Below are 27,004 nucleotides of genomic sequence, written 5' to 3'. Positions count from 1 at the left end.
CAGGCCGCAGGGTGAGCGCCCCCTGCTCACCATGATGACAACCTTAGCTGTCCCAGGATGTCTCCCATCCAGGTACTGACCAGGCTCACACCTGCTGGGTTTCAGGAGGCTGCCAGCTGTGATCTGCAGGGTGATATGGCTGCCAGCCAGAAATTAACTTGTAATTGTATAAGTTGTTTGATTAATTTTTATTCTTCACACAATAAAAATTTTAAAAGCAAATGTATCACCTGAACACTAGAATAACTGTATAAAAACAGCAGTTGTCATCCCAAATGAGCCCAAGCTGCTGGACAAATAAGAACGGACGCTCTTTATTCGCTGGTGAAGTTCAGTTCCCACCTGGGTGACACTCAGCCAACAGCCCCCTGCACAGCACATCAGGTGAAAAATGACCCCCCCATAAAAAAGACATACTAAATTGTGCATACTTGAACAGAACCTAGGGAGAACAGCAGGGTTAAGACCCATACTCTTACAAACTGTGCCCTGGGATTTTTAATGCCTGAGATCCTCACTATACAGTAGGTCCTCTCATCCACAGGACAACACCTCCTACAGTACAGTGTTTTACAGCACAGTACCGTAGTCTCTCTAACTCACCCCCCCCTCCCAAAAATGTATTTTCTTCCTGTGTTTTTCGGTGGGTCTCCTGTCTGGCTCATGCAGAGGATGTCCAAAAACAGAGCAGACCGTGCTTTAATTAATTCGTTTATTTGAAATCAGTGAACAACAACAGGGGGAGTTGTATAGTGATCATGAGAAAGGATTTCATGCAAAAAGTCATTTTTTAAGAGTCATTATTCTCTCGGCATGAATCCCCTTCATACACATTCATGTACTTCCCCTGTCGAAATATGAGAAGCCCCCCCACTCATGAATAGTCTCTCTCGGTGTGTACGCTTTGCAGTTTTGGCTAAGGAGCAGGAGACAGGATTCCCTTGCTTCTGCTGGTCCAAAACATCCCCTCTCACAGTCCTACTGAGAACAGGTGGAACCAGCAGAGGACGTTCCCTCAAGAACGGGTGGCAGGACTCAGACGATCAAGAGCTTGTAGAGTACTGTACCCGCCCATCTTCTTCAGGCAGACCCTGCTATGGGCAGGGCTCCTAAACGCCAAGAACAAGGAATCCGTCTGGTTGTGCCAGGGAGATGTTGGCACAAGTATGTGAGAGGAAAGCACGTCTAACAGGCTGGAGAAGGTTTAAAAGCGCTTCTCCAAAACATTGAAAAGCAATTAACTGTGCAAGTCTATGATTTGAGCTTTTTAGTCTCGTACCAGGCTTCTGAAATGTACAATTCTGTGTTTTTACTTATGGTTTTGTAGAACACAGCTAGTCCCCATCCTGTAGGAGGCACTGCTTGGGCAAAACGCAGACTGTATCACGGATTGCTCCGCCCCAGGGTTTAACAGTGCCTGACTCAGAGGATCCTGGTCTTAACTCATGATCAGCTCCGTAAATCCTGAACGGATTGTCTTCCCATGGTGCACTGGGAGGGCCGCAGGGCTTGTTGCACAATAAGGAGGCCCCCTAGTGTGTCAGTGCGGAGGTTGGGGGGGCTGTGAGGACATAGGTGGGGCAGCTGAGGGGGGCAGAGGGCTCTGGCACTGTCCTCTCCTGGCCTGGCCCCGCAGTCCCCTCAGTTTGGGGGCCCAGTGGTCCCTCCAGAGCAGGGCCAGGGTGGTACGGTCGGCCACCAGGCGGCTGTCGTCCGGCCCCCCTGCCATGCCGATCAGCAGGAAGGTGCGGCCCACCTGCAGGGCGGGGCAGCCGCAGCCCAGGTCTCTCTCGGGCACCCACACGGCCTGGGCTCCCCTCCTCACGCGGGGCGTCCCGCTGCGGAACACCGAGAGGACCGAAACCGAAAACTGCCACCAGGACCCCGAGCGCTCCATTGCCTGGACGTGAGCTTTCAGCACTGCGGACAGGAAAGGCACACGATGAGCCTGCGGTGTCTGAGAGCTGACGAGCCTAACAGGGGGCTTCGAGAGTGATTTAACAAGAATTTTATTGTTAAATAATAATATATCACACTTATACAGCACTTTTCTGGACACACCACTCAAAGTGCTTTACAGGTAATGGGGAATCCCTCTGTCACAACCAGTGTGGGCCCGGCGTCCGCGGACATCAGTGCGGCTCAGGGTTCAAGGCCCTGTGGGCTGTGCTCACCATATTCCTTCAGGCAGTATGTGCGCAGGTTCATCCGGACTCTCCCCGCAGGTGGCTGGCAGTACGAGTCACACCCCTCCCCTGAGAACACACACACACACAGGACGGGGAGTCGGAGCAGGCACATCCAGCCCCTTCATTAGCTGTGCCAGGGAGATGTTGGCACGAGTAATAATCATAATAATTATTATAATTGCTGACACTTATATTATGCTTTTCTGGACACTCCACTCAAAGCACTGTACAGGTAATGGGGACTCCCCTCCACCACCACCAGTGTGCAGCCACACCTGGATGATGCGCCAGCAGCCATAGTGCGCCAGAACGCTCCCCACACACCAGCTCTCAGTGGGGAGGAGAACAGAGTGATGAAGCCAATTCATTGACTGGGATTATTAGGAGCCCATGATTGGTAAAGGCCAGGGGGAAATTTGGCCAGGACGCCAGGGTTACACCCCTACTCTTTTCGAGAAACGCCCTGGGATTTTTAATGACCACAGAGAGTCAGGACCTTGGTTTTACATCTCATCCGAAGGACGGCGCCTGTTTACAGTATAGTGTCCCTGTCACTGTACTGGGGCATTAGGACCCACATGGACCGCAGGGTGAGCACCCCCTGCTGGCCCCACTAACACCTCTTCCGCTTATTAATGAGATGTTTCAAAAGTGGTTCTGCAAAACGTTAAAAAGCCATAGACAGTGCAATTCTATGATTCGAGCCTTGTAGTTTGTCTCGTACCAGGCTTCTGAAATATACAATTCTGTATTTCTTTATGGTTTTGTAGAACACAGCTAGTCCCTGTCCTGCTTGGACAAAACTCGGACTGCGTCACGGATTGCTGGGTTTGACCTGGATCCTGGTCTTTAGTGATAATCAGCTCCATGAATCCCAAACGGATTTTCATCCCACGGTGCCCTGGGAGGGCCACAGGGCTTATTGCCCCCGAGCTCGTCAGTGTTTAATTAATTAATAATTAACAGGATCAATCTTAAATTTGTGAAGCACTGGATGGTTAGTATAGAAAAGGAGTATCCAACCTTGACATGTCCATTCTGTGAGGTTACGTGACTTTGACCCTTCCAAGCACTCTACTACAGAACTGATCCTTAATTGCTTGATAAAGATGGTGTCAGTAATTAGAGCCTGTCAGAAGCAATAATGCGGAATGCGAAGGAAGTGTCACGGAGCACTAACCGCTGGCCTTGGGCGCAGGAGGTTATGGTTTCAGATTTGTCTATAATAAAGGACTAAATTAATTTTTCCAATGCAACCTTCGATTGCACGGGCTTCCGTTTTTTTCCATGTAATGATAGAGAGCGGCCACTAGGCGGTGATCATTTAACACAGGTTCATGCTGCTGAGGCGGCCAGCAGATGTTTCCTGACGTGTAGCCAAATTGGCGCTCAGAAAACACGATCAAAGGGGATTAAACGAATGTGAAAATGAATTTGGAGTGTTTGCATAACTATGATGTTTTTAATCCCGGCTCCACGGTGTTTTATGGGTAACTATACCTTAAATGAAGTGAATTTTACTGAAAAGACCTTAAGAAAAATTCAATATATTTTGAGGTAGGAAATAGAAAGATTGGCTGGCTTCTGTTTGCAACAAAAGCCAGTAGAATTAGGCCTTCCAGGATTTGCGCTCAAGACTCCCTGCTCTAGTCTAAAGTTTCCAGCACAGCCTTAAAGCAGCCCCTTAATGTCCTTTTGTTTATCCTGTCATGTGTGCCCTCCCTGTACTGTGTATTCGTTTATTCTCTCCCTTTATAGAGGCACACATTTTTGGCAAATGTTTTTTGCCATGCGATGATGGACATTGGCCACAAGGTGGCGTTCAATTAGCACGGGGACCAATGCTACGTGTTCAGAAAACACGATCAAAAGTGGTGGGACGACTGAGTGAAACATGGAAAAATGAATGCATAGTTTTCACTGTTTGTGTCTGACTGACAGGATGGATTAAATCAATCCACTCATTATATATACATTGTCACCCATCTGTATGACTTGGTACCAAGGGCACCAGATCAGTGTCTCACTTGGGATTTGAGCCACAGCCTCCCAGTTCTGTGCCCAGGTCCCTGACCACTGTCCTCCTTTCCCCCTGTCTTCACACTTGGAGTTGCTAATTGCTTTCATGCTCATCATCCAAGACTCTGCCGGTAACGAACTTGAAGGGATCCTGATTTCTCAGCACCCTGCAAAAGGTTTGATGCTTTTCTTCATATCCTGATGTGACACCCTCCTCATGTCACCAGACAAGGGGCATTGAGAACTAATTCTCATCCTTCCATTTTCTAACTGTTTGATCCAATCCAGGGTCATGAGGGAGCCTATCCCAGCAAGCAGCGGGCACAAGGTGCCTGGGTGGGTCCCTGGGTGAGACGCCAGTCCATTGCGAGGCAGACAGACACAAACACACACACACTCACACCAAAGCTGATTTTCCCAGAGGCCAATTCACCCACCAACCTGTCTTTGGACTGTGGGAGGAAACCCATGCAAACACAGGGAGAACATACAGACTCCACACAGACAGCATCCCAGGTCTGAAATTGAACCCAAGGTCCTGGTGCTCCGAGGCAGCAATGCTAACTACTGCACTACCCTGTCTCCCACAAATCCCCATTTGCAAGGAAAACCTGTAAAATTACTCGGCCATGCTGGAGGACAATTAACCGAAACTGAGTGAAGTAACTTTGCTAAAAGGTCTGACTTAGTTCCCTTGGTAGGGATCTGAACCCATAGCCTTCCAGTTATGAGTCCAAAGCCAAACTCCTACACCTCACTGAAGCCACAGAGGTGAGTCTGCTGCCCCACACATGCAGGACAGCCTCTAAGAACGAATGAAATAAATCATTTACTCATAAAGATGTTCAGTGGGTATTTCAATCATATTCTCCCGCCCTTGGGGTTGTATGAGAAAGAACAGCAGGCACTGGATATTCCTGGCTTTCTGTGTGACTAAAAGACCTTAGACTCTGCCAAACATGTCTGCTTTTCTCTGTGTGGTCTGCAATATCATATCCCTTTTCCGACTTTGATGGATGTCTCATTCATAAATTGAAAGTACGGCCCCATAAAATTCCCAGAGCCCTGGCAAGAGAATGTCCCTAAGTTTCTTAAACTTCCACTGGCGCAGGCCAGTGGAGTGTCAGACAAGCTTGCCTGTAACCCCAGATGGAGATGTGAGCGCTGTTATTTATGTTGCTGGGGCGGTTTTCTGCGCGTGGCTGTGATTCGAATCAGGATTCCGCACTGCGTATTGCGCAGTCAGCTAAATTATAACCCCCCTGCTTCCCTTCCCTCGACAGGAGCAGGTTTGCTTTCTCTTCCTCGCTCTTACCTGCGCTGTACTGGGGCTGGAAGACGGGGGTGGTCGTGACCACTTCCTGGATTCCTGCAAAGACAAGGCCAGCCTGGAGTTAATCGGTGGCTCCGACGCAGATCACTAACGGCACCTCGGAGCTACAGGGACAGCTTGTAGGCCCCCGGGTTTCACTGTCAAGTCAAATCTTCACCTCCTTAACTTTCACCTCTCTTCCCAGCCTCCTCACAGGGGCTTCCTGTGATCAGAGCGGGACATTGGACTGCTGGTGCTCTTGTATGTTTTACAGGGAGCCCCAAAATCTCTCCGCGACTAAAAGACTTATTTCTTACAGTCCAATGGCAGATTTGCTGATGACGCCACCAAGACAATCCCGAGGAATGAAAACCAGAAAAGGCTTGGAATTTTCCCAGCGCCCGGAACGAGCACCACTCCTTATACAATACAACGGATTGGATCTGATGGCAAACTTTGGGAGAGAAAATCCAAAAGCAACATCACCCCTTAATAAATTTTGCCACACGCATAATATATTTTTGCCATTTACTTTTGGGTCCCTGCTGATATATACTGTACATTGACTTTCATTGTCTTGATTCTTGAATTGTGTTGCTGTCTTCTACTTGTTGTTGTTGTCATTCTGTAAAGCACTTTAAGAAGCCACCTTTAAAGGTACTATATAAAATACATTTTATTATTGTGTTTTAGCACACTGCTCTGGACTTTATGCTGCTATTTTGGCTGCCTAGGTAAACCTTCCAAGGGGCATTAACCTGGAAGATGGCACAGTGGGTAATTTAGGATGTTACAGTCCTCTTCTGTAACATTGAGTGGGCTTCATTTGTCTGTCTACTGAGAATGAGTTACCCACTGAGACACTACTCCCACCAAGCCACAATCTAAGAAAATAGCGAAGACCTGACCAACAGACAGCGTGGAAGTCAGTCTTCACCTGGTGTGGGCTTAAATTTGAGTGGAATTCGGAAGAGTACATAAAAATAGAACGAGGGTTAATAGCATGGCCTCAAAATGTCAGGCGTACAAGTGTCTGTGTGTGTGTGGTCCTCACAGGTCAAACATCAGCTCTGTGCTCCAGTCCTCCCCACTAAATCAAACCCTCTCACGTTACTACAGTGCACCCCTGCTGCCATCATCCCAGTGCCTGTCGCCCAAAGACCTGCTGCTCTTTGGTCTATTAAAAGACTTGGAGCTGCACAGCCAAAGCCTGTGCAATCCTGTATGTGCCATGAGTAATACTGTATGTGCAGCAGCATGCAAATTTTCTCCATCTTCCCTTCCTTTCTGGAGCTTTGAAGTGCAGTGAATGTGAAATCACAGCCTTCTCTTTCATCCAGCTTCTAGATGCCTCATGGCAATTTCTGCTGCTGCCCCACTGCGCTTCTCTCCTGTACTGTTATCGGCCTGCTGCCTGTCTGGGCATGTGGAGCGCTATAAATCCGCATCGGCTCTCATGCTGGCTTCTCCTGCACAAGGCAGCCCTCCAGATCTGGGTGTTACAGGGCGGGTGCTGTGACTCACGGACGCAGGGTCTCGTCGGGGAGCGGCTCTGCTGGTACCCCCGGTCGCAGCGACTGCAGGTGACCCCGGTCACCCCCTCCCGGCAGCGGCACTGTCCTGTCGTCTGGTTGCAGGACCTGCCCAGGGCGCCGACCGGGTGGCAAGAGCAAGCTGGGGGCACGGGAGGAGGGTGAGGAAGAGGGTGAGCGAGTGAGCGAAGGCAATGAAGAGAGCCCGCGGCTCCCAGCTCAGGCCTCAGGGGCAGAGAGTCCGTCGGAAAGTCACCGCAGAGAGGAAGCTATTCCACCTGGCCAGCAGCCTGCTGGACCTGGGATCCCATTCAGCTGCGTCTTTAACGATTCCTGCGAATTGGCCTCAATCACAAGCTAGGCTGCTTGTTCCAGACACCCACCATCCCATCTGTGTCCACAGTGCCTCCAATTCTCAATTCCTCACCATTTTCCCATTGTGCCCTGCTTCAACTCGGGAGTCAGACTACTTGTCTTTACGTGTATCCTGTTTCCCTCCTCTAACCAAGACTCAAGAGCCACAGCTCTTTCTAGCCCATGGTATTTGTTTCAGACCTGGCATTATTCTTCCTAGGGTAACAACCACATCTGACTGAACTGGCCCTTATTCGCTTTGTGCTGAAACGCACATCAGTGTCTTTCATTCCATCTCCGTATGTGGCTGCGCACCAGGACCCTGTTCCTGACATGATTGGACACTATGAACCTGAACTTTGACCCCTGATTGAAGATCCCTGAATGGCAAAGTTAATAAAGAAACCCAGTAGCCAACCAGTTCCTGCCAGGTCTGCTCTTTCCCAGTGCCCCACTCTCTGCCCCGGTACTCACGGCGGCAGGCCTTGCGGTGGCTGATGGGCTTGCCGTGGTCTCGGGTGTAGCCCTCCTGGCAGTAGTGGCAGTGCTGCCCCGTGGTGTGGTGGCGACACTTCATGCACATGCCCCCACTGCGACGCCCCGACAGCTGGTACAGCTCCATGCTGAAGCGACAGCGGCTGGAGTGCTGGTTACACTGGCAGGCTGTAGGCCAGAGGAGGGGAGAGAGGAGAGAGAGGGGGGAGAGGAGGAGAGAAGGGGGAGAAGAGGAGGAGAGGGCAGAGCAGATAGGAAGAGAGGAGAGAGGGGAGAGGGGAGAGAAGGAGGAAATGAGAGAAATAGAAGAGAGAGAGATGAGGAGGAGAAGGAAAAGGAGATAAGGGAGAAAGGGAGAGGAGCAGGAGAGAGGAGAGAAGAGAAACTGAAGAACTATTTCAATGATGTCATTTTACTATTCTCCAATTCAAGCTGAATATCATGCAGCCAGAATTATCATGTAGTTCTAAAAGGCTAGACGGCTAGTGTTTGAGTGAAGGAGCTGAACTGTCTCCGTCTTGTCTCTGGCTTTACCATGCCTTTACCTTGCGGTGACACCTCTCGTGCCTCACTTTCTCACTCCTCTCTGTGCTGCTTTTATACGTGCTAGACCCCAGTGAACTCATGTTTGGACACGAGCACCTGGCGCTGCTGGGGGGGCTCACGCTCGCTGGCGTGCGAGGTGTCAGAGGCTCATCCTGTTCGCACCACAGCCGCCCCCCCATGAACAGCACCACGAACAGCAGCTGCCCGAGCTCTGCATTCCGCCTGCACCTCCCTGGCACACTTCCATCTCACTTTCCCTCTCCCCGCTTGTAAAGAAACCCCTTTTCCTCCTTTCCCAGCACCCCCTCCACCCTTGCCTTTCGCCCGTTTACGCTAATTTACTGCCTCGTAGCCCAGGGGAGGTGAAGGGGGGGGGGGGAGTCAGCCAGGGTCAGAAACTGGTGGGGCAGGAAATAAAAAAAACTGAGCAACCAGTCAAGGGAGATTTACAGCCAGCAGAGCGACAGCGCAGGCATCGAGTGTCCGATAGGAACATGGCAACCATACGAGCTATGTTCCCCACTTGAGGCAAAAGGGGAAATCACGGCTGTTCCTGGGCGGCACCGTGGTGCAGTAGTGACCACCGCTGCCTCACACTGCTGGGGCCATGGGATCACTTCCTGGCGTACTGTTTGTGTGGAGTTTGCATGTTCTCCCTCTGTTCTCGTGGGTTTCCTTCAGTCTCCTCCAGCAGCCTAAAGTAAGTTAATTGGCTTCTGGGAAATCTGGCCCTGGTGTGTGCATGTACGTCTGTGTGTGTCTGCAATAGAGTGGCCGCCTGTCCCAGTGTGTATCCTGCTTTGCTCCGGTTGCTTGACAGGATAGACTCTGGCTCCCCACTGCAGCTCTGTACTGGATACAGCCATTAGAAAATGGAGGGCAGGGTGGATGGATATCTGTTTTCTTTTGATTTTCCCACTATTTTGAAGTGCTTTATGTACACGTGCTAACATATTAATTAAAAGTGAACAAACGTGCATGCATTAGTATATATGCAATATGCACAAAGTCACATTTCTGCTCCTCAAGCCACCCTGAGACTTTACACGTCTGTTCCTGAAGGCAGCATGCGAAGGGCTGGTAGGCAGGCAGACACGGAGAGCCAAGGAGGAGCACCCGTTTCGGGGCGACAGCCAGGGACAGGGGGTCAGACAGAGAGGCAGCGCTGACTCACGGACGCACTGGTGTGGCTGCTGGGGGGTGGCGCGCTGCCAGGGCCTGTCGTAGTAGAAGGGCTTGCAGATGTCGCAGTCCGGCCCGGCAGTGCCGTGCTCGCACTGGCACACCGCCCGCCCCTGGGGGTCCCGCCTGCACCGAGAGGCGTGCCCGTTGCACTTACACCGGCCTCCCACCTGCAAGTCTGAGAGGGAGAGGGGGGCAGAGGGGGGGGGGGCAGGGGGAGGCTGCGTGCCACCTCCTACCACCCCGCTGGGTTGGGTCAAGTCCTTCAGAGCGGGAGCTGGGCTGTGGTTCCGTCTCCGTCTTAGCTCCCTGCTCTGGGAGCCCTCCGTGCCGCCACTGGGACTCCAATGGCAGTCCGTTCTACTACACGCCCCTTTCCCTTTCCCCGCCGTCTTCTGGCCCCTCCCCTTCCCACGCCCCGCCCCCTTTGTGGCAGAACTTCTCCGCCCAGTGCGAGAGCCTCCCCTTGTTCCAGTGATATTTTGTCCGTGTGTGCCGTACAGCTCTCCTTTATCGGGGCTAAGCCTCTCTCCCTTCATATGGCCCCTCCCTGACTCTTTCAATCCAGGGTTGCCCTTTCCGGTTCTCAACCCCTCCCCTTTTCTCTTGATACCCCTCCCTTTCGGGCTCAGGCCTACCTCCCTAGGAGATTTTACCCAATGCCGCAAGTCTTTCCCAAGCTCCACCCCTTTGTTCTTAAGGTTCCACCTCCCTGCATTACTTCCTGCCTTCCACCTCAGAGCCCCTCCCTCTTCACGTTCTGACCCCGCCCCCTTCTTTCTAACTGACTCCTCTTTGTGAAAGACCACTCTGATGTCGGTAGCAGTCACCCAGTCTTGTAGGACAGGGCTGTAATCAAAGTCGGGAGCTGAGGGTCTGCCATCCAGGGTGGAAAAGGCTAAGACCAGTCCCCCACGATGCCTCTGCAAGGGCCGAGGGTCTGAGCAGAGGGGCTCGCTCTCCTGGCTCCTCGAAGTCACAGCCGTGTGGGGCAGAAAGCCAAACTTCTCCTGGCACTGAGAGGAGTAGTTCTGGAGAGGACTCCAGCTGTGGCCGTAGTCCATGGACTTCAGGATGGAGATGGAGCCAAACTCCTGGAGCTCGGACTGACAGAACTGGAGGCTGATGTAGGTCAACTCGAAACGCCGTCCCAGTGGGATCGTCAGGCTCCACTCTTCAATCCCACTGGGACCCCCCAGCCAGCAACTTATGTTGTGGGGGTTGTGGAGGTCAGTGAGGGAGGTGACGTTCTCCAGGACACCTCCTGGGCCCGCCACTTGCACAGGAATCCTGTAGGCTGCGTTGATGAACTCGGGCAGGCAGTGTCTCGGACGCCCATCGGGGTGGTAGCAGGGGTCCTGGGGAGCATTCCAGTGCAGCGTGGACTGAGAGAGGGAGGATTGCACCAGCAGGAGAGGGAGGAGGAGAGGAAGGGAGAAGGCAGGAGGGGAGCAGGGCAAGGTCATTGCCCAGGGTGATGTCAGCAGGCCTGGGAAAGAGGGAAAATGAGAGAGTGAGAGAGAGAAATACAGGGGACGTGAAAAGGAATGAGAGGGAGAGAGGGAGAGGAGGAGAACAAAGAAGAGACTGGCAAAGCAGAGTCAAAGGCAAACAGAGGAGGCGGGCAGTATTCTCCTAGTTCCAGAAGCTGGCCCGTGTGATCCCAGTGATTGTATAGGCACTGAAGAGGTAAATGTGGTGGCAATTCTCTGCACTCTGAGGACTGCTCTTCTTCTGCTAGGGGAAAAATCATCTGTACTTATAGAACCCTGGCCTTATAGCTGTAGATCGCCATATTAAAAGTCTGGAACAAATGCAATTTCAGTGGCTGTTCAAGGGCTAGAGTTTGGGCCATAGTTATGGATTGGGGAGCTTAGATGAGGTGGCTGCTGAAATCCTTCTTAGTCTAGATACCAGCATGGTGCCACACTCAGCCCACCAGACATGCATCAAAATGTCCCCTAGTCTGCTGTTTCAGTGCACACGGAATCCCAAGAATTTTGGCAAAGTCTGCCCCCATGTTACCCGTACAGAAAAATTGTGGAAGGATGAGCCTCCCCTCCCCCACAAAGGACCAATCATTCAAGAGAAAACTCTGCTCCCAAAAAGGTGAGCCGCCCATGTTCCCCCTTTAGACTGCAATGTGTGGTGGAAGAGAACCACAGAGCACAGAGAAGGAGGGAAAGAAGGAATCCAGAGAGAAGACAGGAAAGAGATTGCAAGAGGAAGAAAGAGGTGCTGCTTAAGAGGAAGTCCACAAAGAGGCGACCAGCAGGTGGAAGAAGCTCTTACAAGAAAGGAGGTGGAGGAAGGAGGGGACATCTGTGGGGAAAAAGAAGGGCTTCAGAGTGGAAAACAGGGCTGAGCCTGTGAGGCTGAGGCTCACTGTGGGGCTGAGATGCGCCCTGACAGTTGTTCGCAAAACTGCCAAGTTCCACAAGCGCGCAGCATTAGTGACGGATGGCTCCTCTCAGCTTTAACAGCCATGGCCAATTATTCATCAGGCCATCGGCTTCGGAATTCCGGAGGGCGAGGAAAGGGAAGAGACACGGACACGGTGCACGCTTCCAGTCTAGGCATGCGTGTTTCCGCCTGGGATAAATCACAACTCCACCCCTGGAAAATCACCCCCCCCCAGCCCACGATGGTGCCCCTTCACTGTTCACCTCTGCCCCGGCCTTGAACCACCAGCATGGGCGAGACCTGCCACTCGGCACTCCAGGACCTTGTCCGGAGAATGGTAAAACAGCTCTTCCCTGCGCTGTGCTTGCTGCCTGTATTCAGAATCTACCCAGGCTGCGCACAAAATTCATCCCAGTGGTTTCACCCGAGCAGGGCAACAAGGACACAAGCACACCAGTGGAAACTAAGCATATCGGACTGGAGGATTTCCTGTAGGCAAACTAATTCCTGTATTTACCACACATACAGTAGGTATGGATGCGCAATGCTGCCATGGGGGAAAAACAATTCTCTCGGATCTGGTAATTACGAGAAAATTATCTTGTACTGTTATTACAAGATAGCAATTTATCATTTAATTCTGAGATAGCAACGATGGGTGTATTTCATCTCAGTGTATGAACAACCTGTTACATTGTGCAAGGACGGTACCTACAAGCTACGGATAGCTTTTCTGGAACTGCGGGTTTAGTGTTCCTGGCAATGTGCAATGCTGCAAAATGTGCACGGGCTTACTTTCCCCTGGAGATTAGGCATAACGACATGTTACAGTTTGTACCTCATGTGAGCACGGTTTTCACCATGAGGACACACACATATCCTCAACCAAGAACAAGTGTGCCCAGGAATGGATTCCACAGTTTAAAACTGAAAGTCAGATAATGATGATGCAGGTATTGTATGGCAATGGTGTTATAGCACATAAAGCATGGGAGACTTACTATCTCATAATTGTCTTCTTTTCCTACACTCCATTGTTTAGAAACTCTGCTGAGCACACCCTGCCTCCTCAAAAAAAGTCCCTTTTCTGCTGTAACGTGACCCAGTGAGCCCCCCTGTACATCCCAGATGCCAATGGGTTTGCCCGAGGTCCTCTTTTGGGTTGGTAAATATGGGACTCCTGTGAGGGAGAGCGTGGACGCCGAAGTCTCAAAAAAGAAAGAAACCCATGTAGCAGCTGGCGAAACTATATTGAGGGCACATCCATCAGTTTTATGGCTCTCCTTCATGTTGTGCCCAAAGCTGTTTGGGTATTCTGCACTCAGGAGGCTATGCAAGAGTGCTGAAAGCTCTCCCTCATTGCGGAGAGCACCCTATACATGGGGTGAAACAGTCAGCTTGGCTGCCGCCCTCTGCGTCCTTTTTAAAACGGGATGGCGATCTGCTGCACCCCATCGCCCAGTCAATGCCACAACAGCATACGGGAAAACACAGCGGGCGGTGAAAGGGGATTTTCACAAAGGCAGGCTCTGCAACGCCTCCAACGCCCCTCTGCCGCCCCCAGAACGGAACCGAGCGACCGCGTTCCGAGGATGAGCCCCCGCCCTCTTCCTGCACCCGCCTCGCCTCGAAGGGACTCGGAGCAATGTGCTGCTCCTGCAGGTCCCCTTGCCTAACGCGGTAACTTCGATACCCCTTGAAATGAAAACCCGGAGCGTCGTGCAGGACCCCCACCCCCAACACGGGCCACCTCTGCCCTGCTTGTCAAGGGGGCTCCTGTGAAGCTCCGCAAGGGGACGGAATCGCCAACACCAGCCGGCTGGGATAAAAACAGAACTGTCCGCCGCGGATCTGTTGAGACTGGACACACACACACACGCGCGCACACACACACTGTAAATCCTCCAGATCTGTATCTCTGTCTCTGTCTCTCACCTCCCCCTCCCCCCCCGTCTCCCCCTCAGTCGGAATGCTCCTAACTGCCCGAGATTGATGAGCTCCTAACAAGCGTTTGACACCACCAGCCAAGTCAGCAGGGATGGATAAACTGGCTCTGTGGGGGTAGGATGAAGCTCAATTAGCCTGACACTTGAGGCACTGGCTGGGGGGGGGGGGATTACGAGGGGTGTGTGGGAAGGGAGAGGGGTAAGGAAATCCCTTGCTGGGTGAACAGGACTGCTGGGTGAATCTCTGTCTGCTGTCACTTCAAGTGTGAAGAAATTAGTGTGGGTACTTGGCCGGCACATGTGTGGCATTCAAGCAGCTCTGGGCTTCTGCGTTCAGCTAGATAAAGTCATCAGCCAATAAGGATGGTGCCATGTGATAATAGGAGTAACAATTACCTGCGTGAATGCCAGCGGAGGCCACAGTGAGTTGGTGTAGCGCCCTCCGGTGCGAGCCGTGTGCTGACTGACTTGGGCCTGACACTATTTCAGCCCGGTAGGGATTGTGTGCAGTTCGTGGTATGCAGTATGGGCATACAGTAGTGAACCAATCAAACGATTTGCACTGCAGTAGCACGCGTGACACGGGCACGGTCTAGGAACCAGCTAGGTCAGACTCCAACCCAGGAACCTCAAGCCCTGGCTAATGTCATGACTTTAATAACACAATTCACTGAAAGCCCACAAATATTCTGTACGTTTTTGAGAAGGTTTCAAAACTGCTGTGAGTTACAGTTTATTGAATGCATCTTCTATAGCTTCAGCCATAAACATCCTTAAATGCCCAATTAAGACAATTCAATTAATACATGAATTAAATTAATAGACAATTATCAATTAAAGCTCAATTACTTTTATCAGTTAAAGCTGACTGGGCTCTCCCTGGCCCAGGAGAACACCCAGGATTCCCTCCAAGAGCAGAGTTCATCAGTCATAAAGTGGCCTTTTTCAGTCTCTGTTCATTTTGGATTATTTTGGGGCACTCTCTGTCCATGATATTAAGAACCTGGGTGAGAAAACGAACAGGAGGCACTCTCAGAACTACAAACAGGAGGCACAAGCTGTCAGGCCCCCTTCCTGAACCCGAAGACGATACCCTGAAATCATAAGCCTGAAAGAACTCAGATTCAATAGGAAAGACCATACCAAAGATTAAAGTGTGATGAAAGTATTATGGAGTGGATATTGGCTTAACCTGCTCAGCTGAGGGTTGGCCTCCTGGCCAGAGGACAAGGAGGCCAGGACCCCCATGCAGGGTGACCAAGGGGCACCTGCAGAGGTGGAGCTGGGGTGGAGGTGGGATGTAAGAGACATCTCGTAGGTATTTATAGAGTTTTGGGAGAGGAACGGATGTCGGGACCAATTGCTAATTACTGACAGCTGAGTACAATTGCTTTTGGTTGTTGTCCTCCCTCCTGAACTTTCATCAGAAACTCCATACAATGGAGAGGACAAGACTGAAGAAGAAGAGCAATTTCTATAGTGCTGATCATCTACAAAGATCTCAAAGACATTTGCGGACAGGAGAGGACACCTGCTGCACCCACATTAAGCCCTGTTTGTAGGAAATGTGCACTTGGCTTCAACACCAGCAGCGTCAGCCAAGAATACAGCATCCTCCGGGACAGAGAGAATCTTAGCAGGGCTTGCAAACCACTGTCGTAAACTTCCCTGCCATAAAAACACATCACAAACCCAGAAAGTCCAGGCTGCTCCATTGATCTCTCATCTGCGTGCAACGGGAGGCTGGTATCAGATTTAAAAGGAAGAATTCCACGTCCGAGGAAAGACATTGGAAAGGCGGATAGCGAACGTTAAGAACCGTTTGATTTTGTTACCACTGGCTTGAATTTCTTGCAAACCGCACCAGACCTGTAACTAGACCTCCCTAATCTTCGTATCTCATTTCTCTGCCAGGTGAAAGGGGGAGAAACTCCAAAGGCTATGGGGTTAAAAAGGAATGCTAGGTAAAGTGAGGCTTTGGTTACTTTGTACAGAAAAGAAAATGACATTAAAAACTACTGGATCACAGAAAATGTCAGATTTCAAGCTCCTTCTGTTAATGGCCTAAACAGCCTGACTTGTCGGGAGGGCAGTTGTGCTTATTGTTGTTATTACACAGTCAGATCTTTTTTTATTTTGAAATGATAAACAATCTGGGCAAAATCTCCAGCTGCTGATCATTTCAACTCAGCACCAGAGCCTCTGCACATCTGTCAGCACTGTTTCTTCTTTTCACTTATCGCAAGTATGCTTGCTGTCATACAACAGTGTTACCCTCACTTGGTGCTGGAAGAGAATGTCTTTCTGATACCAGTGAATGCTCACAGCAGAGTGAGCACTGACTGGAGGAGAGACACCTCTCACTGACAGCACTGAGAGATCACAGCAGAGTGAGCACTGACTGGAGGAGACACAGCTCTCACTGACAGCACTGAGAGATCACAGCAGAGTGAGCACTGACTGGAGGAGAGACGCAGCTCTCACTGACCACTTAGGAGACACTGGTTAATTCATTCGTACCCCTGTTCTGCAGACAGCACCTAACTCAAGGGCATGTACCCATCCTGATAATTACCTAACACCTGGTCAAAATCGGCTAATGGCACAGCCCAAGGGAGCAACAACTATAAGAACTATAGGATATTACTGGCTGAGCCACGCTGTGGAGACCCGTAGTAAATTCCAACTGTATTTCTAAGTGTTTAACTGAGAACGGGGTTCCACTTCTGGGTGCTCACCGAATTTCTCTTGCTTTATTTCACCTTATCTCACCTCGTGTGCTCTCGCTGCGTTTAAGTGGGCTGCGAAGGGTGGGAAACGCGAAGCACGTCGTGTTATAGGGGTTCGCCAGTGCACCTCGCCTGCGGGCTGCTCTACAATCGCACGGGACAGCGGGGCAGCCCGTGAGCGTGCAAAGCGCGGCGTGACGTCAGAAGAGGCTCGAGAGCGTGAAAACGGCGTGGAAGCCAGTTGGACCGCGTTGGTCCGGCCAGAGCCCAGTGGACCTTTCAGCTCTTCACTCCGCTCAGGGAGTGAATTCCCTGCGTTGGAAATGTGCTGGAAACCAGATGAGAGAGATTTGTCCTGCTGCACAGAGTTTAACATTCCTCGTCACGGCAGCAGGAAAAAAACGTGCTGGTGGAATAAACGAGCCGAGGGGGGCTGCGAAGGTGTGGTTTCGAGATACAGAAGATGTCTTTTAAATCAAAACAACAACAACAACAACAACAACACAAAAAAACACTACAGTAATAAAGTCGAAATGTCAATCTGGAGAATGCGAAATATTAAGAGACGTGTTGTAGCCAGTGGCCATAGCAATCCTGAAAAGCGCAGGGGTTCTCTCTGGTAAATCCACAGAGAAGAGAGACGTTCTCACTCACGGCAGCCGAGCTCAGTTTAATTCAATACAAGTCCTGACTGACTGATTACAGTATTATAGTCCCGGCTGACGCGCCGCGGTTAAAGCAGAAGGACGATACGGATATTAATCGTACCCGCAAAACACAAACTGGCACACTGTACTGAAAACAGCACAACCGGGTAGTCAGACGAAGGCAGGGAACGTTTTGCATTAAAGGAGCGAATGACTGGTAGACTCCACACGCAAAACACAAAACCCAATTTTAACACGTAAGTGTTTGTCGATAAAAATATAATTCGAAGGTACAGGACGGTTCGGTTTATTTGACAGTTATGGCGCCACTGTGACTGCGAAAGGGTGTGAAGACTTGAGTTTTATCGCTGCGTTTAGCTTTTCGCAGCCCGCAGAGCAACAAGATAACTCGAAGAATCCCCCATCCGCACACAAGTCTTCTGACACCTTCAAGGGGATCGCAAATGCCGGAAATCCAGAACATTAACACTCACTCCCAGCGCGGCTTCAGACGACTGAGAAAGACAAAAAAAATGTTTTGTTTTGTTTTTTTGTTTTTTTAAATGGGCCAGACTTCAAGGGAGGAGCGGGAGAGAAGTTGAAAATGACTTTGGCGAAATGCCACACAATTTTCCACAGTTTTTGCTTATAATAGCTCGGTCGGTCATAGGTTCGCCGCGGCCTAAACACCACCCCCAACTACTAACTCTCCTGCCCCGCCACAGCCACCCCGCGACGCGGAGCCCGCGCTCGAGTTGACCCGGCGGTGCGGGACTTCAGCCGACCGGCGGTGCGGGACGGCACGGAAAGAGTCGTCTATTTTTGTGCGCCCGGGGGCCAGCAGAGCTTTGCCAGGAATGACGAGCCTGAAAAACAGATTATCGCCAATGGGATCTTTTTGCAAACGCTTATGTCTTTATTTCACACCTTTTCTGACAGCCGTCTCACCGCTAGGTGAACTTGAGTCACCTTCGGGGACGGCTCTCCCGTGAGGTCAGGGAGAATTTTAAATCCCCCTACCTTAACAAGCCCGCCCAGGGACAGTTAATATACCCCTGACAACCTGTGCGCTGGAAGAGTGGCTTCGGCGATAACAGGTAAAGAAGTAAACCGCTTATTAAACCACAATATACACAGTCCGGCTTAACTCGTCACATACTAATTAACACTTATTTCTGGAACCGCCACCAGCTTACTTTAAGAATGGCACTGAAAGAGAAAACATACCACGGGCTCTAATCCAGCCCAAACCAGGCCCAGAGTCGCCCCCGGCCGCTGTCCTCTGTACTGGCTGTGGGCTGTGTCTCTGAACCACTATTTACAGCGGAACAGGGTTCAGACCGAGCAGCGAACCACTGCACTGTGTCAAACTCGGAAAGTGCGCTGTAGGCCTATTCTAACGCCTCAGATTCTGTTATAAAATCAACACGCTCTTATATCTGCGGTAATTAATTAGTCTGGCTCGGAGCCGAATGTTAGTTCTAGACCAGACGTGCGCGACGCCAAACTGAGCCCCGTTTATTTTTCAAAGAAAGGAGAAGTCGGAGACCCGGAGTGTCTTTCTTCCCAGCGGATCGCGATCGCCGTATGGTCTTGTCTTCTCTCGCGCTCGCTTACCTCGTTCTTTGCTCGGATTGGATAGTACTGCTAAAACAAATCTCGTTTTCTTTAAAGAAAGTACTACCATTACTACTATTACCAATATCGAAAAAATGACTTTATATTCTTAATGTGACTCGTGTATATAATTTAGGAAGCTTGGCACCACCACCATTATTATTATAAATAATAATAATAATAATAATAATAATAATAATAATAATAATAATAATAATAATAATTCAGGTGGGTAGCTGCGTCAGCATGCGTAGTCTGCAAAGGAACAAGTAATAGGTTTAGTCCATGCTGAAAAGAGAAGAAAGAAACAACGTTTCGGCCGTGGAGAATTCTTCAGGTGTATAATAATAATAATAATAATAATAATAATAATAATAATAATAATAATAACCACTATATATTATGGAGGTAGCAGATTACTTTCATAAATGCTTATCTGATTCAGGGTCATGATGGCCCTGAGACTATCCCGGGATATAGTATGTAGTACTTAATATATACATTATTTTTACCTTATAATTCTAACTTTTGTCTCATACTGTTACGATAATAATAATTACAGTTACTGAAAAGAGTGGTGGCGCTGGGCTATAGGCAGGTGATTCTTTTCAACAACAGCCCGTTAAGTAGAAGAATCCAGAGGGGAGACGTTTCGCGCCACAGGTTATAATAAAAACTATAAACGAAATGCCGCAATAAAAGGCTTTCATTGCAGAAAAATTGCTAAACCGTAAAATTTACAGGGTGAAAAAAACCGGATAAAATGACAGTACCTACCAACGAGCCAGGGATATTCATAAAAGAGCGGAAATCGACTGTTCTCGTGTCAAGAGCCGGGTCTGAAAGAAATTTCCACAAATACAGTCTGTTCGCAGGTCGGGAGCCTTGAAGAACCAAATTAAAACCAGATCGCCGAGCATGGAAACAGAGTTCACCGAGACTGCCGGCCGAGCGTGTTCAACATCGGCTAAAAACAAAGAAACGGCAACACGAAGTATATATTTTCGCTATTTTTATGATTTAAGACACGCTGCTGCTGCTTTTACAAGAGCTGAAATAATGAACAATCCACATAAAAGTATTATCTTTCTGCATTTATAGTCCTTCTATAGCCTGTTGCGAAAACGGCGATATTCTACCGTATTTTGATAGGGGCGACACAAAACTTCAAACCTTAAAAGCTTTTCTTGGGGTGGTTTTATACCATCTCTCGCTTGTAATTAGTACTTAGCTACATATAAATAGCAATTAGATAGTTTCGTACCAATAATAAATAGATGAGCGCTAATTCTAGACTTTTAAACTGGTCCTTAATGTCTTAATAGAATCAATGAAGTGAAAAGGGCTTCCATTCACTGGATTCCGGGTGTTAATCAGGCGCTGATTGAAAAGAGCCCCTGCCACCCTCAGGGAATCTGGCATAGGAGGCCTTGTTTTATCAGTTTTTGTTAAAAATAAAGATTTTGTTTTCATTCTATTTGACGGGCCTGATCGTAGGCCCCATTTTACAGTGACGCTTCCTGCAATCAGAGTACGCGCGTCTCCACACACTCTCTGTTCTTTTGCAGGGTACTTCAGCAACACCTTCGAAAACCAACTCAACGGGCGATTCCTTGACGAAAACACAAGCGAAACTTTCAGTTGTCTTTGCGATCGTCGTTGTCGTAAAGCCCCGGGTTTCCTGTCCCGGGAACTCAAGAGCGTCCTTCGACATTTTTTCCTATTCCGTTATTATCTTTAAAAACGTGAAATAACAACTTAATAAAAACCAGCTAAGACGTAAGTTTGCATTTCCCCATGTTTGCGTTTCTCTCGTTATTCGACACAAAATCGTCGCTTTTCAATTCATTTTGCGCGGTGAGCCTGGTCCGACAGCAGTCGCAGGCCGTGTGTTAATCACATGGAGACGCCGAGGTTGGTGCTTTCGAGTAGATAACGAGTCTGGAACAGAGGAACGAGCAAACGACCTTTCGACACCACTGGATCTGGAACCTTGGTCTCGCATTAGAAGCGCGGAATCGCGGCTTTACAGAAACCGCGAGTTTCTGGAGTTTCTAACGGCTCCCTCCAGATAAACAGTGAACAGATTTCAGAAAACATCGGTCCTCCTGTTCCTACTGAGAATCACTTCGTTCATACAGCAGATTATAACACAAAGCTTTAAAGCATCAACAACTATCCAAACAAGAACAACAACAACAACAACAACAACAACAACAATAAAATAACATTTACATGTTAAATAAATAAAATAACAATATGGCTTACGGTTGTCACGATTTCATGATTTTAAAACTGTATTTTCCCACGAATAATTAGTGGGGTCATTTGTTTAAGATAATTGATATACCATACGTAGCCAAAAATATAATAATATTTGGAAATATCATGACTGTTTTCTGCTCATATACGGGAGAGAGAGAGCTCTGTCCGTCGCCTGCTTTCTGATGTTTGTTACTTGGTGCGAGAAAACCTTTTTGGTTGTGGTAAAAAACACACACACACACACAGACTGAAAAGGCATCAAAGCGACATTTCACACCGAGCCGTTTTCTGATTTCCTTACCCGAGCCAACCGCGAGCGCTAGCCAAGAAATGTCCGCTTTAAATTGGTCTTGTCTGGGCTCGCAGCGCGCCAGGAGTTAGCTCATTCAGGATTTATGGCGCATGGGAAGAAAGAGCAGCGCCTATTAGAAAGGAAGATATCTTAACGGTTTTTTTTTTTTACACGGCCCATAGCGGAATGATTACAATAACCCATACACAGTCCATAAAGGGGAATGACTAACGCCCGGTGGAATGACATCTTTATAAACTCGAAGGGAATTGTGGGACTTTGGAAGTACGGTGTAACAGCTCCGTCAGTTTCGCGCTGAACCCAGACTCCAAATTGGTGAGAGAGGCGCTAGAACCGCATCACCTTAGTGCGCTCACTTATTACAGTAGGACTGACTGAAATCAGAGACTGTTTTCATTATCCGTGTTAGCGCTGTGCTCTAGATGAAATGAAGATAACGCGTTAAACGATGCTGATCTGTTCCTAGGAAAGGATACAGAAAACGTTTTTTTTTTTTAGTTCGAATAAGTGTTTTACTGGTTTACGGGTTTTACTGGTCTGCTTCTGGCGTGAAAGAATATTTCTTTTCACGTTCCTGAACATGAGTTTTTCAGCTTCAATAGTACAACAGTATAATAAAAAAAGAAAACCCTGTACTACATAAATCGCTACAGAAAGTGAATAATAATAATAATAATAATAATAATAATAATAATAATAATAATAATAATAATAATAATAATAATAATAATAATAATAAGCGATTTTAAGACCGTTTTGTAGTTGTTGTTGACCTCTCTCAACAGCATCTCAAAAAGAATTGATTTAAGATACAGTCTGAAACAGTCAAGTAGAACCCCGCGACAAATTCAACAGACCTGTTATTAAATGGAATTTCTCTTTCCCGTTTAGTCAATTTTAATTACATTCCAATAATTTCTGTTACGAAGCGAACCTTTTCTGGAATCTATTAAAATATATTGAATCCAGCAGCGTGTTGCCCAATGTCCACATTGTACACAGAATGTTAAATCGGTTACAGCTGTTATTATTATTATTATTATTACTATTATTATTATTATTATTATTATTATTATTATTATTGGTAGAAGTGTTCTTGTCTTTTTGTTGTTATTATTGCTGCTGCTATTGCTAATATTTTTGCTGTTTACGTATTGTTCTGCAGTTTTTCAGACCTCCCATCTGCAATCACGATGTGCAAAGAATTCTCATTTACGACCTCCGTCCTGTAAGATGGTTGAAGTGTTCTCTCATAAGCGTATGCGTAACCGATATCGGTGGTTTTGTCGGGTTGAGACAAAACACACGGTCCCGGAGAACGTCTCGATATCGCAGTTGCATTTCTTCCACATCTCGGGTGAACAATGAAACGCAGAGAGCAGTTTAATGCTTTAAGCGTGTTTACCGGTGAAACGAAATGTTTTAAAAAGTACATGACTTTCAGAACCGTCAAACGTTTTTATTCTGCCGAAAGTCCGGTACCTCTGGGGTTCAGAACGTTACCTGAAAACATTCCAGACATCGCAAGTCGATTTTTCAAATGTCCCTGCTGTATATGCCTACTATTGTAAAATTTTGATATTGGAAGTTTTCTGTCGCTTTTAAATGTGAACCCCCTATTTCAACTCAAAACAATCCCAAAACGTAAGGCCACACATTAATAAAATGTAATAATATGAACGAATGTCAGACATCGACGTGGAAGCATCTCATCTTAATCTAATTGCGTTTGATGGTTAAACTCGACAGTGCGATTGATATTTAAAGGTTCGAGATTAAGCGAACATTGAAAACCCGTTAATTCGGGTGCAATGGAAATTGTAACCGCGGCCGTCACAATAACGGCTGCTATTTATACCAATAGGCTTCATGATTTCACCTAGGGAATCAATGAACGTCAGGCTCCATTGTAAATAGAAACAATTTTCTTTTTTTTACGCTGTAACGCAAACCACTGACGAAATCAGCAAAATCTTGCTGTCTGAAAATTCTTAATAATGAAAACCTGAAGGCCGACAATCTGCAATTTATAACAATAAAAATAATTATATTAACAACAACAACAATAATAATAATAATAATAATAATAATAATAATAATATTATAACAGGGCAATCTAGAGGTTACTGTATGTACTGCAAATGTATAGCTCCACTGATCATAATCTATGTGTGTGTTGAAGAAGCAGTTAGACTTTCAAAGTGGAGCAGGATTTGGGACTTAAAAGATATGTGTGCTTTAGAAGGCTAGAACTGCGTTCGTTGGCAGAAACCGTGCTAAATGCAGAACCCGAGAGGGATCGTACTTTATAGCCCTCCCAAAAAACGCGCCCCCGAAATCTAGTCCTCAAAACGACCTTGTCTTGTTTGATGGCGCCGTTTTCACTTGTTGAATTTAGTCGTTTTTGTGTTGTTTGCAAAACTGAAGGAAAATGCTTTAAGAAAGTATACCCAAGCTGTATGCAGGGTATGGCACTTCGACGAAAAGGTACCTGTGAATTTAATAATAATAATTTATACGATAAATAAATTCACGAATACAAAGTTCAGTAATTTCTTAAGGGAATCACGTTACCGTTAAAAGAAAAAAAGGAGTATCTTTTTAACATCAATAAAACTTTAAAATATAATCGCTTTGATAACTCAGATCTGCTTTTTTGCAAGAAATAATCCTAGCAGCCTATTGAAGAGGAGACTAAAGCTTTGTTAAAACTTTGTTTAGCAATCGAATTGAACCTTCCCTGGTTTATTGCCACCAATATTAATGTAAAGGCAAATCAGACCATTAAATACGCGTTTTTTTCACCGTGTGTTAAGGAGATGTTAAGGAGAGGGGGACGGAAACTTTAATAATTGTTTATGTGACACGAGCATGATTGAGGAATACAGAAAGGAATGATTTTTCAGATGATTGAGTAAAAATGTGCTGAACAGTATGACGGCACACTGCGGAATCGGCGTCTAAACCTGTTTTAAAACAGGGCAGTTTCAAAACGTGCTCCTGTCGCACTGCAATTTCTGCAGCGGCCCTGTCTCTAACAGTGCGGAGCTGATCATACTGTATCAGTTTTTCAAAACTGTTTGAAAAGGCCCGAGTCTTTCTGTCAATTGAATTTAAACCACAGTTTGCGTGTCACTTCTCACTTTTATCTTAAGACACAGTGCGGTCACATCGCTGAGAATATGTTCAACATGCGTTTACTATGGAATAGCACAATTTATGACCGAATCAACAGATACTAACATAATCTATTCTACCACAATCTCTCCAGAAACTTCTCAAATTTAACTTGCAAAATCGTACGCATTGTATTGTGATGTCTAAGACGTATCGTAGCTCCATATGTACTTGAATCATTGTAACTTTTAGTAGCAGTCTAAGGGTGGTATTCGGATAATTGTCCCAGAAAACACAGCTAGAGTACAAATGTACTAAAAGTTTCTTTGTCAACCAAGTAAACGGGACAGGGTAGAAGAGGGGTTGGGGCTGAACTTTGGCACCAGCTGCTAACTAATCAACTTGTCAATACCTTGATTCTGCGATTCTAAATTTAAAACGGCTTGTCTCGGCTTGTGCGGTACACAGGACAAAACACCCCATTTGGTAGTAAAGGCGCGTGCGGGTGCGACAAAGCGGGGATGTACAGGAAGGCAGTGGGAAGGAATATTTGCACTCACCATATCGAGGGGAACTCGTCCTTCTGAAAGCCCCATGTCTCGGCCGCCGTGTCTCCCCGCCCTGAAAAGCCCCGGTGAGGTGATCTCTGCACGCCAGCCGCGAGACCTCCCCCGCTCGCTGCCCGCGAGTGTCGGAGAGGGGCCCTCCGCCTCGTGACGTCAGGAAGCCCCCGCTGCTGGCGTCCACATCTGCTCTCCGAGCCGCAGTCCCGTCTGGGAATGCCTGTGGATAAGTGGACTTGTCAAAACAGCCGCGTCAGGGTCCCGTTTGTGGGCTTTTTTTTTCGCATCTCGTTGAACTACGGGAGTTTGAACAATCACATACGCCCCTTCTTTCAGATATGTGGATACCAAATTAGTGTATTTGAGACAAACTGCTCGGACAGCTAAATGGCAAGGCTACCGGATTGGTATAGATAATCCTAAAAACGGATTCTGTTGTGATTACGTCTAAACATACAGTTTTACCAATTCAGGGTCACGCAGAATACGACGGTATTACCCAGCCCAGGTTCACAACACGTGGAAAGCACTTCCAAATACCATCAAATACTACCCTATTAAAAATAGAAATGTTTGTTTTTCTTCACTGAGGACATTTAAAGATAATGTTTGTATGAATTCCCAGTGTCTGAATGGAAAGAAAAAAAATATCACTACGTAAAGTAAGTCCCGGGTACAGTTTCCAAATTAAGATAAATCCCAAACGTTTTTTGTTTAAATACAACGTTTACTCGAATCGGGATATATATAAGCATATGCAAAACAGATTCTCAGAAGCCAGTTTCCGTAGGAGCATTTAGACGAGCTATACTATTTCCGGAGCCTGAAACGTTTAAATACCATAGAAGGAGGATGGAGCAGTTAAGATACACTGATTCTAGCAGCTAACTTCTAGTTACAAGTATTCATACAACCCCCGGGTTGTAGAATGTAAACCGACAAGAGTAACTATGATAGCCGAACAGTGTGTTGGACCTCTTTTGGGATACCGTGATTGGTTTTGGATGAGATTGCAGCAATACGGACGGTACAAAGGAGAGAGCCCATTTCAGTCCAATACAGTCATCTGTACACATTTAAACGGTGGGGCATGCTTGGACAATCCAAAGGAACACGATATTTGTGTCCTACAACGGAAAGAGGAAGGTGGGACCCAACTCTGTTATTCCAGAGCTGAGGCGCACTGACGGGGTCATCTCAGGCAACTTCCACCTCCCGCCGCAGCAGACAATACGAAGAAAGCAAGCGGTCCACAGGTTAGGAGTTCGACCCTCCTGTCTGAACCTGGAATCACATGTCTAGCCAACGCCGCGGCATGCTTGAAGAAACAGATCGGTGGTTTAATTTAGACCATGAAGCTCGTAGCCACCAAACGATCCAGTGAGATCGAATGGCCTGCTTGAGTGACTTTCTTTTCAGTTCTTTTTAGACCGACCCACCCAAAGCTGTCAAAGAAGAAGGGGGTTGACACCTCTCACGAGGGGGGGGGGGGTTGTTATCTGGCTTTTAGCGGAGAAGACGGGAGATCCCCGCGTTGAGGCGCTCGCGATCTAACGCCGGGCCAGGGGGGGCGTGTTGCGCGCGGATTTGACACAGCGGGCCGGAGGAAGGAAGTGACCGAGGAGGAGCGGGGCTCGCGAGTGCCGAGGGGGCGGGGCTGACCTTGTGAGAGAGAGACAGATGCGGAGAGAGAAGGGGGTGAATAAAAGGGGAATATTCCAGGGAAGGTCGTAAAGCTGATTGATGACTTCCCCGAAGAAGTATTTCCCAGGTGT

General features: G+C 47.9%; 1 protein-coding gene across 3 annotated transcripts; it reads right to left on the bottom strand.

Moving 5' to 3' along the window:
• Nucleotides 1-716: 716 nt before the first annotated feature.
• On the bottom strand, nucleotides 717-25,407 carry ntn5 (netrin 5). 3 transcript variants are annotated; one of them, XM_015340840.2, is made up of 8 exons: nucleotides 25,227-25,407; nucleotides 19,749-19,810; nucleotides 9,622-11,118; nucleotides 7,881-8,069; nucleotides 7,045-7,194; nucleotides 5,524-5,577; nucleotides 2,175-2,255; nucleotides 717-1,920 (listed from the first exon to the last, which is right to left on the bottom strand). In XM_015340840.2, the coding sequence occupies exons 3-8, from the start codon at nucleotides 11,093-11,095 to the stop codon at nucleotides 1,541-1,543; spliced, it is 2,328 nt and encodes a 775-aa protein (XP_015196326.2). In that variant the 5' UTR covers nucleotides 11,096-11,118; nucleotides 19,749-19,810; nucleotides 25,227-25,407; the 3' UTR covers nucleotides 717-1,540. The 3 variants fall into 3 exon arrangements, with proteins under 3 accessions (XP_015196326.2, XP_015196324.2, XP_015196325.2); XM_015340838.2 differs by lacking the exon at nucleotides 19,749-19,810; XM_015340839.2 differs by lacking the exons at nucleotides 19,749-19,810; nucleotides 25,227-25,407 and adding an exon at nucleotides 21,538-21,715.
• Between the last annotated feature and the right edge of the window lie 1,597 nt (nucleotides 25,408-27,004).

Source organism: Lepisosteus oculatus, chromosome 3, assembly GCF_040954835.1.
Source record: "Lepisosteus oculatus isolate fLepOcu1 chromosome 3, fLepOcu1.hap2, whole genome shotgun sequence".
NCBI classification, from domain to species: Eukaryota; Metazoa; Chordata; class Actinopteri; order Semionotiformes; family Lepisosteidae; genus Lepisosteus; species Lepisosteus oculatus.
This window is presented reverse-complemented; position numbering and strand designations above follow the sequence as displayed.